At 47.4% G+C, this 17,912-nt stretch overlaps 1 protein-coding gene across 1 annotated transcript; it reads right to left on the reverse strand.

The window, feature by feature from the left end:
• Positions 1-968: 968 nt before the first annotated feature.
• TGFB3 (transforming growth factor beta 3) lies at positions 969-17,664 on the reverse strand. Its single transcript, XM_030239757.2, has 7 exons — positions 17,064-17,664; positions 11,613-11,776; positions 10,181-10,310; positions 8,561-8,668; positions 7,608-7,779; positions 6,974-7,127; positions 969-4,639 (listed from the first exon to the last, which is right to left on the reverse strand). Exons 1-7 carry the CDS (start codon positions 17,545-17,547, stop codon positions 4,481-4,483), a joined length of 1,371 nt encoding a protein of 456 aa, XP_030095617.2. The 5' UTR covers positions 17,548-17,664; the 3' UTR covers positions 969-4,480.
• Positions 17,665-17,912: the final 248 nt, after the last annotated feature.

Consider the following 17,912-nt stretch of genomic DNA (forward strand, 5'->3'; position numbering starts at 1 on the left):
CTTGTTGATACACCAGAATTCATTTCTAAGACAATCTATTTCATAATGAGTAAACTGTCTCATCTCTTTGTGTTGACTTGTTGCATGATAAAGGATCTTGCATTTGTATCTGAAGCCTCTCTTCAAGAGAGGACAAGAGACACTGAGGTTTGTTGTTTCCATCTTCACTTCTGGAACTGCATAAGTTAACCAGGATTTAAGTTAATTCCCTGTATGCAAAAGAAAATACTGGTAAAGCAGAGATCTGAAAGTCCAGGTTTTCTTTTACTAAACATAGCAATTTTATACAGCTTTTGACCAATATTTTCTAGTGACTTTGAATGTAAAAAATAATAGATGCTATTTTTAAAGAATTAGAAGGCATATTTGCATCCTTGCACTATACCCAAATTGCTGCTGTTATTCTAAACCACAATTAACGTAGATTATAGGCAGCCAATAAGACCACAAAGTAGTATAGTTTTCCAAGTGTGTAGATACCACACTGTTGACTCCATATGTATTGAAACCTGTATTTTCATGGTTGACTTCATTGCCTTTCAATCACCTATTAGAGAAGACAAGCCAGTACTACAGAGATGCTCTTTTGTATGCCACTATAAGCACTTGTAATGGGCAAGAAACCTTTTCTGCACAATGGAGCTGTCTCTAGAGTTGTGTTCTGGTCACTGTGATGCTCAACCTGCCCTGCATTGGACTTGAGAACATATTGAAGACATCTGCCTCCTAAGACACTGCAATGGATCCTCTTGATGAGATGGCTGTAGTGATTGCATTTACAAAGAAACCTCAGCCAGACCTCCTGTATATTTGCTCTGGTGAGGACCTCCTAGTCACAGCTAAGGAAAACTTCGAGCAGCACAGAAAGATAAGGATCTGTGAACTGAGAAAATGAAAATTTGATAGCCACAGGAGAGAGATATAAGACATCCCAGGACCCAGCAGAACAGAGATATGATGTTGCCAGAGGAGTGGACAGGTATGTTTGTCTTTTATTACTTTTGGGCACAGTCCATCTTTCTGACTGAGGGTATTGATGTCTGTTGGTTATATGGAAAGGTGAAACACCAAGCAGCATATCCCAGTTCACACAGTGGTGACAGGGATGGGTTTATGTAAGTGCAGTGAGATTGCTAAAGATCATCCAATTCAAAGCCCAGGGGACAAAGACTCATTTAGTCTGCAAAGACCATTCTTTGCTGAGGTATAAGTGTACGGTCTGTACTCACTGAAGCAGTGTTCCTCTCCGAGCTCTACAGTGCACTACAGCCTGAAAAACAAGGTGTTCAAGTTCAGGTCTAGGCCTTTTGCATACTATAAGAGTTTGCCACAGAGAAACAGGGGCTGCACAGATGGTTGTTTGATCATCTGTGTAGGATCTGACTTATAGCTCTGCAGAATAGGTTTTTTTCACTCTTTCTGGCCATTGATCTTTGTTAAAGAGACAAACTGTGCTGGTATTGTTTTCATCAGCTTTTGTTTGTTTCTGAAAACAACAAAAGGGAACTGTTGAGAGCTGTATTCAGTGTTGGCAATGAAGATCCCACTTTTTCTTTCCCATTGTCTTCTTCAATTTGCTAGCTAGTAACAGCACAGTAACTGCCCTCTGCCTTCTCACACAAGTGTCCTGAAACATTTTGGTACACTTGCACCGAGGAGTGTTACTCCTGTTCAATCTGTTACTAAGCCCCACGTAGCTAGTATAGTTTGTTGCTGAATTATAGCTGAAACGCCCCTAGAAAAGTTACTTCAGTTTTAAGAAAAAGAATTCAGAAAAAGAGCCTGTCTCACAAATCCAATTCTCAAATGTTCCTACAGAAATGGAAGGCTGAACAGAAAAGCAGTAACTGAAATGTCTTTGATTTCAAAAATTACTGTTCCCATGGGTATACCTGTGTCTATACTGGTTGGACACCCCAGGATTCTTCACCCCTGATTTTCCATTGCCATTTTGTCTCCTTTGCCAAGAGGCAAAAAGGTTTGGTCTATCTGCCACCCCTTCCTGTCACTGAGGAGCAGCAGTGAGCAAGGGCTAGTAAGACAGTCCCATCTCAAGGGGCTGCCAGGGCTAATCCATGGGTGGTTCTGATGTGTTCCAAGTCTAGCTCAAGCTTTGCAGCTCCCCTTCCTTGCTTTCCCATTTATTAGCAAGGAAGCTCTTCATTTGGGTGGGGAGCAAAGCCAGCCCAGGGCTCAGGAGGAACAATGACCAAAGAACAGACTGCAGCTTGTAAACCAAAACCTCCCTTGAGGCTGCTACTAAAAGATCAGAGAGAATTCCTATGCCAATATGCATCTGGATTTCTCCCCCCCCCCACACTCTCTTGTAGCTACTAAATTTTGGGCCTGTCTGTCAGCACGGTGGTGTAGTCATAATGCATTTATTTGCTCCCTCCCTGGGCAGGTGGCAGGGAAACCTGGCAGGGAGAGGTGCATGGGGCGCAGCAATACTGTCATGCTGCAGGACTGATCAGAGCTTTCGTCATCATCACACATGTCAGGGAGTCCCAGAGATGAAAAGGATAAAGCACTGGGGAGTGCCTCTATCAGGGCATGTGTGCCCTGGCCAAAATGGCATACAGGTTGGCAGGCTGCCTCCACTGACCCACCCTTGCTAACCTCTATCCAGTTGGTGATGGTTCACGAAGGACTGTTAATGGCTTATTAAGACATTTGAATTTACACAGTTTGGCAGCCTCAGATGAGCTATATGGAAGCAGCCACTATTGTGAAGGGCTTGATGGAAGAGCTGGATTCTGAGCTGACTGTGGAGAGCCCTGGCCACAAGTGATTAACCAGTTAGGTGTCATTTTACACTCAGTTGCTGGGGACCAGCAACTGGGAGGAGACAAGGAGGAACCTCTGTGGTCTCTAGAACAGGACTTTTCAGTAGCTGTGTTTTGGCAAATCAAAGACAGCCTCTGAGTCTCATGTGGCATTCAGCACCAGAGATTTTTACCTCTGGGAGTATCTATGGCTGCAAAAGCCTATTTAAAGGACTACATTGATTTCTTGCCTGGGCAGCATCTGTAATCTTTTTTATGAGCATGAAATCAGTACATGAGAGGAAGGGTGTGTTATTTACCTGGATGTACAGGTCTGTACTGGCAGACCATATATATCTTCAAATGGACATATGACATTAGTCAGCTGTGGCAACTGCATTGCTTTGGATATTTAAACAGTACTGTTAAAAGTGTTTTTTGTTTGAGGGGAGCTTTATATAAATCTATCAAAAGCAGATGTCAGCAGTGATGTACATGTCTGAAGGACTAGGTTGGAACAGAGCACATTTACACCAGGTATAGTTTGAGGGTAATAAGAAAGTTCCATTTTGGAATTTTCTTGCTGACCTAAATTCTGTCTGTTCTTTTGAAAAAACATTTTGGAAAGGGTAAAAATTTTAGACTGAGTATGCCACAGCAGTAGCAGTTTAAAACCAGCAAATCATCTAACCCTCCAACAAAAAACTTGCTTGTGAAAAAATTAGCATGTCCCCCCACCCCCCAAATATTTATTTTTTACAAAGTTTTTGAGATTACTATTTTTTAAGTCTTGGCAGGTGAGACCAAGTTCAGGTCATCATGCAGAACAGGTGCAGAATACCCCAAATCACCTCACAAACCACAACAGACAAGAGGTCCTCAGGGTGTATCAGATCACAAATGAATAGGCCCAGTATTCAGGTACCCACAGATGCTCCTGCTCTGACCCCGAAATCATCTCTTAGAAACTCCAGGAAGCTAAAAGAGCTGAATGGAGACTTCAGTCCCTCTGAAAATGGATTCAGCACCCTCTTTCCTTGTATTTGCCCGCCCTTGGTAGGCTGACTGGGAGCCTTGCAGTTTGCATTTGGAACCCAATAGCCAGGATCTGTCAACTGAACTTAGAGGTGTTGGAGACACAGTTTCAGTTGCAGGACTCCTGGAGCACAGCTCTGAGGAACAAAAGTCTTAAGTGTATCTCAGCACTTCTCTTAGCAGCTTCTCTGCTTGGTGCATTTTCCTTCTCTAAGGAAACCTTCAAAAATTCCTTCTACACAGAAAACCTTTAATACTTCAGGCTAATGGGGAGGGCTGAGGTCTTAAGATAGCTAAAGCAAGAATAGAAAACATCTCCCCTTTTCCATTCTCCCTTTCACCTGCTTTCTCATTCTCTTGCTTTCCCATCTCAACCGCCCAGCATTCAAATACCCTGCAGTTCTTCCACATTATCCTTTTCTTCCGCACCAACTGTCCAGCCATTTTGGAGAGTGTGGCCTTTGTGTCACCAAAGTACTTCCTAGAAGGAACATTACACTGCCAAGACGACCAAGGAGTGTTCCAGAAGAAATCCCCAAGGGCTGCCAGACTCTCAAGGTTTGGCACTTGGCCCTCAGCATGCGTAGTCTCTGACCCCCAGTTCTCTTTGTGTTAGCCTGGGAGCAGGAGAGTGGGTGCTGACAGTTTTTTCCTTGGCTTTGGGTGGGCCAGGGGGCCTTTCAGCTGCACTTGCAGGATTTCACCACCATGTTGGAGAGCTGCTCCACTTTGGGGGTCCTCCCAACATAGTACAAGATAGTAAGTGGCTCCAGGTCCTGGGGAACACAGCAGGGCGAAGCAGATGCCTCAGGATTCAGCGTGTTATATAAACCCAGCACCTGCAGGAACAAAGTAAATGTTGTGACAAGGTCAGGAATACCTTTAAGTTGGTTGAGGACAGGAGGGGGCTGCCAAGTCAACAAGTCTCTAGGTGTTTGCACTAGACTCATCAGAGGGTATTTCCCTGAGATGAGTAATACTCCCCCAGTCACTTCCTGATCATGGCCTGCTTTTAAATGGTCTCACCTGCCCTGGCCTGACTCTTAAAGAGTTTTTTGGAGTTTTTTTTCCTAATTGTAATACCCTTGCTCTCTGTGACTGATGCCTAAGGGTTGAAGGAGTGCAAGTAGTTGTCTCCTTTCATCTTTAATTTGGTACAGCAGTGTGTCACAATTTTTGCTTCTAACAAGGTTGGGTGTAACCAGCCTGGGGCCATGCTGTCTTGGATTCTATTAAAGAAACCAGAACAAAGAATATCAGTGCTGCTTATTTCAACCAGCATCTCCAGATAGCACTGGATGGATGCCAGTCCTCTCAAGTATCCACAATTCCCTCCCAGCTTTGAACTGTCTGATGCCTTCTCCCTCCACTCCATCCTCCAAGTCATTACGCTGTAATACTGGAGCCAGGACAGTGTCCTGTGGGACCCCACTGGATTCCTCCTCCAGCTGGCCCCAGCCCACAGATGACTATACACTACAGCCATGTAAGCACTACAGAACAGTTGCCACATTTCTTGCCAGAGGTGACCACTTCTCAGCAGTGAGCATGATCTCACCTGCACTAGTGTGGTCTCTTCAGTGCTTATCTGATATAAACGACAGTGTCTGGCACATTGTATTTTAACTACTTTACAGTCTTTGGGGATGAGAGGTGCTAAGGATACATCCTGTTCTATCATCCAGACCCATGTAATCACTGTCGTTGTGGTAGAAACTCTCTGGGATCCTAAGTATCCCTGGCTGTACCACAGGGTATCATGTGCTCTGGGCCACTACTCAACAGCAAGTTAAACAGACTAGTCAGAAGTTTTCTTTTCATGGTGTCTTTCCTAAGTGGTGCTGGCAAGCTGTCAGCAGCTATATTGTTCTAAAGTTTTCTTTGATCACTTCACTGACCTTAACGCTTGCTCATTTCCTTTCTTGTTTAAGATCATTAGGAGTCATTCTAAAGTCTCCTTTCTCTCACACTGATTCAGTCCAGTTACCTTCTGGAGAGCTTCTCAGGACAACCAGATGGTAAAGCTACATGCCCATTACCCTTTCAAAGCTGTTAATTCCCTTGCTTTGTCTTGTGGTTACTGCCCAGCATCTGTTCACTTCTTCATTCCCACAGATCAGCTGTTCCCACTGATATTAGTCCTTGAGCTTCAGTGAACCTTACTGCTATGCAGACTGTCACAAAAATGTTAGCATCTTTTCTGAAATATCATCCTTACCTAGTTATTGTTTCTTCAGCTGAATCTGCTTATTCCAGTAACTTTTTTAGTGAAATCTGAAGTTAATTTGCTAGTGAGCTGTTGCATTATCTGGATTGCTGCCTTTTGACTATTGTGGGCTGAAACACAGGATTTTCCTCTGACTTTTCCTGCTTCAGCAGTGGATTGTCTGATTCTTAATCTGTCTTTTTCTCTCAGTACTTCTCCCATGCCTGTGTTATTCTATTACTTTTATTTTTTTTCTGCTCTAGCCAGGCTCAGACTGCATTCTTCCCAAAGCTGACCAGAGGTTGTGCCTAAGTTACCTAAAGACATTTGCTTTCTGCCAAGTTTTCACTCAAAAATCTCACTGCCTACTAGCTTCCTCCCTGCTGTAGGTCAGGTAGGATTTATGCAGCTGGAAAGGATATCTGTGAAAAAGGAGATCTTACTGAGTGGCTGTGTTCACTTCTGGAAATGGACATGGATTTCCCTACACATTTGAGCTATAGCTGCCCCTTTAGGAGCAGGCACATGCCATTGCACAACAGTTTCTCATGACAACCTGGCACGGCGTGTAGAAAAATCCTCTGTCCAGTGCAAACTGCAGGAGAAATTTAGGAAGAAGATAATTACCGGAACTGATGTTTGATGTGAATGATTCAGTTAGTACTATGGCCACTGCCAAGTAAGTACCCTAAAATCATCAGTTCTGCTGTTTCATATTTTATCTCAGAGACAACAGCATCTTCCTCATCAAGATTTGCCTGAAAGCAGACTCAGTACTGACTGCAAAGCAAGCCCATTTTCCCTGCAGAACCACCCAGGCTTTTTTCTGCAGTTTCCTTTGAATGTTTTTCACAAATATTGATCTGAACTGCTTATGCTGCTTTGAAAAGACTGGATATTGATCAGACTTAGGGAGGAAGGGGCAATCATAGCCACAAGCCCTGGCAGGATAATATAGTGGATGTACCGTGCTGTGAGTGGTGTCTGCGCTGCGAAGGTAAGGACAAGGGCCTGAACAAAAGTTAGCAAAGTAGCCCTTAGGCTCGTGGACCCATTTCCAGCCGAGGTCCTGTCGGAAGTCAATGTACAGAGGACGCACACAGCAGTTCTCCTCCAGGTTCCTGAAACACAGCAGTGAAACACAGTGAATCTAAAGGGGGACTTTACATGCAGTTGCGAGACGCACTTTCCTGAGCAGAAGGACTCGTACCAGCAGCGCTGGTGGCACGTGGTGGCTGTGTGTGCCAAGTGCCAGGAGCAGCACAGCCAGGCAGCGGTGGCAGCTCAGCAGCCGGGCACTGCTCGTGCTGCTGACAGGCAGCTTTCCCACCGCCCCTGCCAGGCAGCACCCAGCTGCTCCAGCAACTGGCAGGGGCTGCTGCGCGGCCCCGCCCAGCCTGTGTTCCTGGAAGGTGCTTGCGGGTCTCTTTGAACCAGTGGCTCTGCCAGAAGCACACAGCAACTCTGCTGAGTTGGACAGTGGCCCTTGTGACACCACGGTGACCCACAAGCCCTTGGAGGGCTCTGCCTTTTCCGGTGGCATGGAGTCTTGCCAGGCCGGCCCACCTCAGGCGTGGGATCCCAGCAGGCTTCTCACTTACCGGAAACAGTAGTTGGTATCCAGGGCCCGTTTCTTTCTTTGGCTTCCCAAGACGGGGCTCTCCAGTCGATGTGGGGGTAACATCATCAAGATGAGGTGGGGATTATGCAAGTCTTTCTGCTTCTTCAGGCGGCCCAGGTCCCCGCGGCCATAGTCATCCTCACTGTCAATGCCTTCAGAAAAACAGGATCCACAAAGAAGAAATCAGCATGGAAGTGGAGAATGCAACAAGATCTTTCAATTTAACACTCTCATGCTTGCTCTTGAACAAGGTTCAGACACCATGTCTACTTCTTCCCTCACAGAGACCCCTTTATTTCTGGTAAAATTGACTGTTGCAGGCCTGAAATAGAGGCTTATGGGCCACCTGTTTTACCATTTGCAAACTGCTGGTGGGGCCATTAATCCATCCACTCACTCCTGGCTTGAGTCCCAGGATAGGCAGGAAGATGAATGGTTTAAAGAAGATGTCAGATAATTGGCACTCTGCAGAACAGCCTCAGAAATGGAGCCTGTGGGGGCCAGTGGCTGCTGCCCAGGGCTGCAAGCCAGGAGGTTCCTAGTTCTTAGGCCAGCCAAGCCACTGACTCTCTGAGCCACCTCACGCAGGATGCCTAACTTCCTTGTGTTTCAGTCACTCTAAGTGGAAAGTAGAGCCTCTGTGGAAATCTGAGAAGGCATCAAGTTGAACTTCCCAGAGAGACACTGAAATATAAAATTACTCCTTTCTGCAGACACTCATGCAAACCCACCCAGCCTGCCCTTAATTCTATTTGTAACGTGTATTGTGGATATACCCATATAATGAACACACAAACCCAGATGTGTATGTTTGAAGACAAATGTTACACCATGTGAAATGCTTGAATACACAAAGCAAGACCTCATTTTTTTCTTTATATGCTTGAGGCTTTCCCTTCCCCAACAGCCTCCCCTAACCCAGCTTTTTATCACCTTTGAACTTGATCTCCAGGACTTCATGCAAATTCTCCAAGATGTCCCCGTTGGGCTGAAAAGTATGGCAAGGACAGTGTATGCTAATTTCCAGGCCAAGGTTGGACTCTGCAAAGAAGATGACTCTGTGAGAAACAGTCTTTCTCAGCTGGGACAGTTTCTGGCATAAGGAAGTTTTAAGGAAGTTTTACACAGCTGTGCTAACTCCTAGACAATGAGTTGGTCTCAAAGTCAAGAGTGTTATCAGAGTTGAGGAACAGATGGTGCCTTGGGACGAATAGGAAGAAAAATCCACTAGCTTCACCTTTGCCAAAAGCCTTGCTCTTGCTAAAGGGAACTTTCTGGAGAGGTAAGAAGGGTACTTCTTGTTACTTTTTTTAGGCTATTCAGCATCCAAAAACATTTGTGAGCTTCAAGGAGCTTCCCTGGGAAAACAAGTATTTTGAAGAGCTGGCTTTTGGTATCTTAAATCAGTTTTGCAATCCTCAGTACCTATTATCTGGCTTGTGCTTAGTGTCTGAAGGAGAAATCTGAAAATAAGCAAGTTGGATATGGACAAGTAATTTTACTGGAAGCACTCTCCTCAGCAGCTGCAACCTCCTGTTTTATTGAACTGCTAGCAGTCTAAGTCACACAGACTTTCCAGAGGCAAATCTACTTTCATAATAACTTCCTGGACCAATCATGCTGTGTGGGCCTGACTACAGGAACATAAGACTCTTATGAAAGCTCCTTTTTTATGTTGTGCCATGAATTAAAACATCTGGCTTCCTGGGGCATTGACAAGGTGCCTAGCACCTTTTTTCCTCAGCACTATATATACTCTGTGATGTCTTGTCAGCTAGAGTGCCTGCCCAGAGCTTGCTGCAGTTCCAGCTTTGAACTTCAGCCATCAGGACACAAATTAGATTGCTTGAAATAGGAGGAGCCTGCAAGCTCACAGCTTACCCTTCCAGGGAACAGCTGCTTGCCAGTACCTGCATTTCAGTCTTCAGTGGCACCCAGCTTCTATCTGTGTAGGCCAGTCCAGCTGTGAGTGACGATGCCTTAAGCTCCAGCTGTGAATGGGGTCAGTGTTCTTGCTGGGAACTGCCCTGTAACTATCTGTTGGGCTGTCCAGCACTGGCAGAGGAATGTTCTCTGCAGTGTTAAAGCCTCCAGCTGTCTAGGTGTGTCAGCCTCTGGTATTTCCTCACCTTTATACCTGACAAGCTGTACACAGCTAAATAAACCAGGATCCTTGCTGCTTTTTCCTAATACTACATTTGCTCTAATTCCCATGAAAATGTAAGCAAAGCATTTGTCATTTTCTACGATCATTTAGACAAGCAGAGGGGTCCCCTCTGGGCTTAGTTGTAAAGAATTTCCTCCAAGGAATAAATTCTTGTTCTGACTCAGCCCACAGAGCTACATAGTGGGGCCTCCAGGAAAAGAGGCAGGAGTATAGCAAATGTCACACATTGAAGCAGCTTTCTGGAGAAAAGCTAGTTCTCAGACTGTAGGAACCTGTCCTCTCTGTGAACCAAGCTCCTGCAACAAGGGGAGCAGAAAGATACTTCTGTGAACATTGATCCCCATTTCTATAGATGCCTTGACACACAGTCCAGCTAAGACCCCTACCTCTGTGCAGAAGCCACTCACGCACGGTGTCGGTGACATCGAAGGACAGCCACTCAGGGGAGCCCCGTGTCTGCACATTCCTGCCACTGAGGTACCGCTGCTTTGCTATGTGCTCATCTGGCCGAAGGATCTGTGTCAGAAGGAGTGGTAGAAAAAATCAGCCCGTGCCATGCAGAAGGAAGGGATAGCCTTTAGTCTTTTTTCCTCCCACAGCTTGCTAAAAACTAATTTAGAAAGTTGGTCTTGGCAAGTGAGACACCAGGAATACCCTGGGTCAGGTGAGAAGGACATGCTTCACAATCAACTTGAACTCTAGAGATCTACACAGTGCTTATTTCTGTGTCCTAGGCAGCCCACCTCTCTCAGTTCAGAATTGTTTAGGGACACACATACAAAGGCAGAAGCACATGGCAATTCATTTAATGGATGGGTTTGTTTTTGTATACAGCTGTGGAATATGGATCTGGATTTCAAAGTAGAACCACCAGTGGTAAATGCAGCATCTGGTCACAAGTCACCTGCCCAGGAAGCCAATTTATTGAGTTCTCACTGTGGCATTTTCAGTTGTCCTACACTCTTCAACTTTTGTCAAAACACACCAGGGCTATTCAGGTTTGGAGACCTCTGCCTCTGCTCTGACATCTCTTTCCACTTCCAGACACACAACCACAGTACATTCAAGGTGTTCCTTCCTGCAGACCACAGACCATTGAACCTATGGAGAAGCTCTGAGAAAACCTCCCTGTCAGTTGTGTCATCTGGTGGAGAATTGCTCTGACCTTTGATGCTGGATTCCAGGAAGTCCTCAAGAAGTACCACCCAAACACAATTTTAGCTGCACTCTTATGGAAAAGTGGACAGACTATGGAGTCTGTCCCACAGCCTGTGGGAGTGTGCTGCCTGGATGCTAAGCTGTATCATTAGGTGGTCCAGTTCAGCCTATTACCACTTCCAAGTTTGAACCACACCTTATTCTGTCAGTCCCTAGGTTCAAAAAAAACCTCCAGATAAGTATCTGGTTTAACAGGTGGCCTGAATTGTGCTTCTGGGGAGCTACTGCTGAATGGAACATTGAAAGCAAGCGCCATTTTTCTAGTAAATCAGTGACAAGAGAGCTCCATCCATTAAATTAGCATCAACTGTGCTGCAGCAGTCAAAGGAATAAGACTGCCAAGGGTCCTACACATAATGTGACAGAAGGGTCAGAGCTGCTCCACTGATAAGGGGCTCCCCTTCCAAGTGGGAAAAGGGCAACACTACATTGTAAAAGGAAAGGAAGATGACTGTATCACTGCATATGGTGGAAGAGGCCTGGGTTACAGCATGCACTTTCTTCTCTCTTCTATGGCCTTCCACATATCAGTTGAGACAACCATGAAGGAGTCAAGCTATTCTGGGCTTGGACACTGGGGAAAGTGATAAGAATGCTCACCTGGAAGAGCTCAATGCGCTGCTCACTGCGTTTGGAGCTTGGGTTGGGCACGCGCAGCACCCGAAACTCAGCCCGGAATAGGTTGGTGCTGTTCTTCTCTGCTGATGACACATTAAAGCGGAATACATTGGAGGTGACACCTTTTGGACAAATGCCCAACTCATCTAGGAGAAAAAAATAGAGAAATACATCTCTGAGGGGCAGGATCTCAAATAAATATTGTTTGAGAAAGAGCTTTCCAGTAGAGACTTGTCATTCAAAAGTCTTGCCACCTGTGAATTTACTCAAATTTGGTCTACATTGCAATATTTTGCAAACATTCCCACTACTGCCATCATTATTTCAATGCCACAAGAGGAAGAATTAGTAGATATCAACCACAGTATGTTTATTATTATGTCTTCTACTCTGCTCATCAGATGTTGCTAATACTCATGAGTTGGCTGCATCCAAAATGACAACCCCAGTCCAGGCAATGGGACAATCTCACTTGCAGTTAGTGGGGCCTATTCCAAACAGCTAGGATGCTGTTACTCTGCTCATGGTGGAGACATGAAGCTACATACAAAGTGATCCCATTGCTGCTGAATCTTAGTTTTACAAATCTTGACATTGCCTCCTAGAATCAAAGCCACCCAGTGTCAAAACCCACAAAGCATGAGGTGTCAAAGACTCTTTAGGGCAGTGATTATCCAATGTGTACTGAAAGAACTGGGGTTTAAAATTGGTTCTCACTTATGAACTGGAGAAGGAATTAATTAATAGTACTGGGCCTGTGGAGATCACACACATGAGCAGGAAATAATACACCAATTTTCTGCTTCCATGTGTGCCTGCTGATCAGAAAAAACCATTTCACAGATGCCTCAAAAGAGTACAGGAGGTAAAACCTTTATTGCCCAAAACAGAGTCCTCAAGAGCAAGTAACACTCTCTTCATGGGGACCATTTTGGTCTCATGGAAGTCTTTGTTGTTGCTGTCATTTCTCTCCTATTGACCTTGTTAGCCTTCAAGGCTCTGGCATCATGAAAGCTTCCTGCAGACAAGACACAGCAGCTCCTGCTCTGTGTGCACATGCAGCAGCCCTGCAGAGCCTCTCAGATGACCTCTGACTGTTGTCCAATGCAGCAGGAGGCTCTTATATCTGCTGATATTTAAGTTGCTTCTAAACAAACAAACAGAATGAAACAAAAAGAAAGACTGTCACCTGTTCCCAGGCATGGTTCCAGTCTTTGACAAATAGGCTAGAAGCCCTAGCTGGAACAACCTTCAAGTTACATTCCTGAAGTTCTGCAGGCCCTTTTTTTCATCTCACCATAACTATCTTCCCTGAGAAACAGCTTCTGAAAATGGGATAGTTTGAAACAGCACCTGAGTGCAGGATTTCAGCAACACTGATGTACACTCAAATCAAGGGAGATTAAGGTCTTCCTCTTGTGCTACACACAAATTCAGCAAGCAGGACCCTGCCCAGTTTTCAAGGATGTGTTCTTAGGGTGCTGAAATTTTACTCAATAAGCTAAAGACCAGATGCTGACATTAGGCTTTAATTGGAGGAGGTTTTGTCATTAGTACTACTGTACAGAACAGCATTCCCATACAGGAAAGTCTCTAGCTCTTATTGAAGAGATGGCTGCTCACACATCCCAGGAGACCAGATCCCACTGCAGGCATTGGCTGGCCTGCCCAGCCCAAAAACCCTGCAACACAAATAGTACCTCCAGCCACACATAAACTTGTACTGTGGGGACTCCACCGCTGTGAGAAATTCAAGGTTTGATGCTACAGAAAAGCCCAGAAAAAACCCAAGTTCTTATTAAGTTCCCAAAGACATCTTCCTAGCTGAAGTCTAACATTGATAACTGTTCTGTGTGGTAGACCTTGGCAGATACTGTGTTTCAATAGCCCCTGAAGCTGCTTTGCACTTCTAGCCCTATTAATAGTATTGTTAACAGCCTGCCCCTTCATTTCAGACCTGGCTGCCTGGCCGTAAGGGGTGTCCCAATTATCATTAGAAATGCCTTTTTGCATCAGACCAGCTTAGTATGTTTCCAGCACCAGTGCTTTATCTGACAATCTATTTAGAGGCTGCCAGTACGGTCCTAGAGCACAGCGCCAATGGAAAGACACCTAATATGTTATCATCTCCTTAATGTTTTTGGCTAAATTAGACAGCCATGGTGATAAGATGTTACATCTATTGTAATTCATCTGCTGTGAAAGAAAGAAAGCCACATTGCTTTCTACCTACTTCACCATTAAGGTGCTGGTCTTGGGAGACCTTCCCATGAAAGAGTAATAGCTCTTTTCCCTTCCCTAAAAGTGTCATGTTCCCTTTGTACCCTGGGAACAAGCCCTCTGTGATGCAGAGCTGTGTTCTGTGTTTCACTCCAAGGCCTGGGAGGCTAAAGCCTGTTTCTCATAGCACAGGGTTCAGGACAGAGGTCTCACTCCCAAGAAACTTGACACCTTTGAGGCAAAGTACTTTTTTGCACAAGATCACAGGCAAAGGGAGCAAGGGGATTTTTTAGGGAATTTGGTCCAGACCCAGCTGAGGTGTGTTAATCACACTGGAATCCAGACCTGTTCACCACCAGCACAGAACAAAGACTGGAGGCAATATCCTGCAAGCTCTCCCAGTCCACAGTCTCTCAGTGGCAGTAACCAAGCCTGGAGACCAGGACACTGTGACACCCTGTGCACCCATGCCAGGCTATGTCTGGTATGACACAGCCTCACAACTGGACCCAGCTATTACTGTGGAGTCGATGCCTAGAGCTGTTCACTGCACCACTGATGAGACCAGTAGCCTCTTTGTGTGGATAATGTGATACAGAGAGCAGGTTCTTTGGGGAGCTTCCACCTTCCTACCACTGCTCTAAGTGAGATGCAGGCTCACCACATGCTGCTGGATCCAGCAGAAACAGCTGTTTTTTCTGGCAAGCTCCAGGAAGGCTGATGGCTGTGCAGTTCAAGCTTGATGAGAAGGAAGAGTAGGCTGGCTGTGATCAGGTATTGCCTCATGCTGTAATATACCTCTGAATCACCAAGGTGTTTCATGTCAAAGCTGCATAACTTTAGAGAAAAAAAGTTGGTCCATCTGCAACTCTGCAGGTGGCAGGTTTGGAGGGAATAGATGCTTGGCCCTAGTGACCCATGACTTTAATTGCCTTGTCTCTCAAGCTGCCTTGGAAAATGGCATCTGTTTTTCCCTCAGGAAGGTAAGCAAAAAGCTATTTGGAGGACTGTTGCAGATGCTTCCCAAGCTTGAACATAACCAAGTCAGGTCTGATCGTGTGAGTTTTATGAGATCCCTGAAGTGAATGGCTGGTCAAAAGTAAGTTATTCTCTGAAAGAAAATCCCTTTAAATTCAGGCAGTGTACCTGAGAGGCACAGGGGAAAAGACCATTCTGTGAGTCACCAAGCAGCTCAGAGAAGGGATGGAGAACTTGGCTCTCTCATCTGCTATTTTTGCTCCTCAGCTCTCCTCACTTTTGGGCTTTGCATCTTTGAAAAGGATGAGTTCTCTGAGCCAATATGACAGTTGACTAATAGTCTGGAGCTAGAAGAGTTTGTGTGAGTGTGCACACATTTCAGACTTGTCTGTATCATCACAGCAGTTCCTTCAATGGAGTAGTCCTCCCCTTCCCCCCCACCCCACCCCCCCAGGAGACGGGCTTTGGCTCAGAGCATGCTCTTAGATCACCACCTGGCACAGTGACAGAGTCATGGGAAAGTTGAACACCAGCCACTTCTGAAGATGCGGGGCCAAATTCAGCCATGGTGTAAGCAATGAAACTCCCCAGGTTTCAAAAAGAGCGTGTCTCTTGCCACCACAATCTGTCTGGAGCTACTCTCCCCCAGTGTGACCAAAGTTCCCTCTTTTTCTGGGTGGTGGTATCTACACTTCTCACTCCCAGGAATTTAATCTCATCTCTACTTGGTCTTTTGAACTCGGTGTCCTATGGACAGATGGGACAGGATCATTCATTTCCACAGGAATTTTCCCAAAGCCACAATCCCTACTCATCACTCCTTTTCATGCACTGTTTCTTCATTCCACTTCCCCCTCAATTTTAGCCAAATCCACACCCCTAACTTCATTTGCCACTGTTGTGCTTTGTGTTTTCCCCAACTCCTTCCCCCCTAAAAATGCTAGTGCATAGTGTGGCTGTGCTATTTTGCAGACATTTGGTTTTCCCATAATATATGTTTATAATTTCGCAAATGACACTTCAGTAGGTCAAAACTGCTGAAATACAGGTAACCTTTGCCCTTTGTGTTCCTTGAATCTCGGTGTCTCCTGAGCTAAGAGCTAATCATATAACCATATGGAATGCAATCTGCTAGAGATTAAGTAAAATTTGTTGCATTACCACATTGTAGCTTATTCCAACTCATCATATGTCAAGATTAACATAAACCTGGCAGAGTAACTGCATTCTGAGACTGCCTCCACCAAGTCACAGCTCCTCCCCAAAACTGCTGGTGTTCAAATCTTCTTGTCCCCAGGATGGCACAACATCACAGGAGAACACCCTGGATAGTGGTATGACTACATCTTCCAATTCTAAGGAATCCTAAACAAACCAAACCAACATGTAGGCTTGTGCCTACATGTGCTCAGCATCTGCAATCTGCTTTGAGTTCATGTCCGCTTAGTCTCTGTCTTTGTATCTGCTCAGCTTCTGCACCTGAATCTGTTTAGTGCCCACATCTGGGCCATCATCTGCTCCACACCTGCTCAACATCTGTCATGTTTCCTCAACGCCTGTGTTCCCTTGGGGGTCCCTTTGGCATCACTGTCTGCTTTACACCTGCTCAGCATCCCTGTTGTCTTCTGCTCGCCCTCTGAACGCTCACACTATCTGAGCAACACCTTCATCAATGTCCTCCAAAAGCAGTCTCTTCAGCAAGTACCGCCCCACCTTCTTACTGCCGGCGCGAGTGCTGCACGGACCGGACAGTTGCCTGTATCTCTGCGGCAGGCGCTGGAGCTTCAGCAGGGATGAGGCCGTCTACCTGCTGTCACCCAAACAGCAGACCTGCGCTGTCTCCCAGCCCGGTGCGCAGCATTCACCTCTCCACCCGCGCGGCTTGCCCTCCCCGCCTTGTCCTAGTGTCAAGACTCTAGGCACGGGCTTGGCTCGCAGCAGCCAGCCGGGGCCTGGGCCGATGCTGCTCCCGGACCCTGCCACCTACCGTCCCCACTGCCGGCCAAGCCCCGCGCCGTCCCGAGCGCCCCCCGCCCCGCTGCTCCCACTCACCTCCGTACCCGAGCGCGGCCAGGCGGAGACGCGCCCTCCGCCCTGCCGGGGAAGGGGCCCCTTCCGCGGGGGCCCGGCGCCCCTCGGCCCCGGCTGGCCGCCCCTCCCCCGCGCCCGGGATCCCGGGCAGCCTGCCCCGCGGGCGCGGCACCCCGGCCGGCATGGGGGGAGCCCCGCACTTACTGTGTTCGGGGAGGCCCTGGATCATGTCAAATTTATGAATCTCTTTGGCATAGTATTCGGACTCGGTGTTGTCCTGAGAGCAGCTCTCTTCTTTCTCCTCCTCCATCTCTTCCAGCAGCTCCCGAGTGCTGTTATAGAGGGCCAGGATCTGGTAGGGCACATGGGCCGGCCCCACGGTCTCCGGCGGGCTGGTGAGTCGCAGCTTGCTCAGGATCTGCCCTCGGATGGCCTCTACCCTCTTCTTCTTGATGTGGTCCAGGTCCAAGGTGGTGCAGGACGACAGCGAGAGACTCACGGTAGCGAAGCTCAGCAGGGAGAGCAGCACCAAAGCCCTTTGCACGTACATCTTCATGTGTGAGGGGGCGGCGGCGGGGGCCTCCGGGAGAGACCCCCGAGCGGCGGCGAGAGGGCGCGGGGGACCGGGCGGTGTGCTGGCGGCAGCCTCCCCAGAACCCGCAGGCTGAGGCTTGGCGAGGAGGTGCATGAACTCACTGCGCCGTGCGCGACTCAGGACTTCCAGGAAGAGCTGGCAGCGCTCCGCAAGGAGAAGCGGCAGGCGCCGTGCCTCGCCGCGCCGCGCTCCTTCCCCATGCGCCGCCCCGCGCCCCGCGGAGCAGGGGGCGCCCCGCCGCGCCGCGCCGCCGCACGTGTCAGCGGCCCGCACCGCCCCGCCGCCGCGGGGGGAGCGCCGCGCCCGCCCCTCTCGCTGCACCATTCATGCCCCCGCCGGGCCCCGCGCCCTACATCGCCCGGTGCCCGGACCTCGGCGCCCGGGAGCGTGGCACCGCCGCGCTTCTCGCCCAGCCGAGAGCGCTGCTGCCGGGCCGTCCGCTGAGCTCGTGGGTTCCG

The sequence above is a fragment of the Serinus canaria genome, chromosome 5, assembly GCF_022539315.1.
Source record: "Serinus canaria isolate serCan28SL12 chromosome 5, serCan2020, whole genome shotgun sequence".
NCBI classification, from domain to species: Eukaryota; Metazoa; Chordata; class Aves; order Passeriformes; family Fringillidae; genus Serinus; species Serinus canaria.

Bases quoted from the DNA above. Each gene is read 5' to 3' on its own strand.
- TGFB3 (XM_030239757.2), bottom strand. From the start codon at position 17,547: ATGCACCTCCTCGCCAAGCCTCAGCCTGCGGGTTCTGGGGAGGCTGCC. The intron at 7,780-8,560 runs GTGATAAAAAGC...GTTTTTCTGAAG, and splicing joins CCTGGAGATCAAGTTCAAAG to GCATTGACAGTGAGGATGAC. The intron at 7,128-7,607 runs GTAAGTGAGAAG...GCTGTGTTTCAG, and splicing joins GATACCAACTACTGTTTCCG to GAACCTGGAGGAGAACTGCT.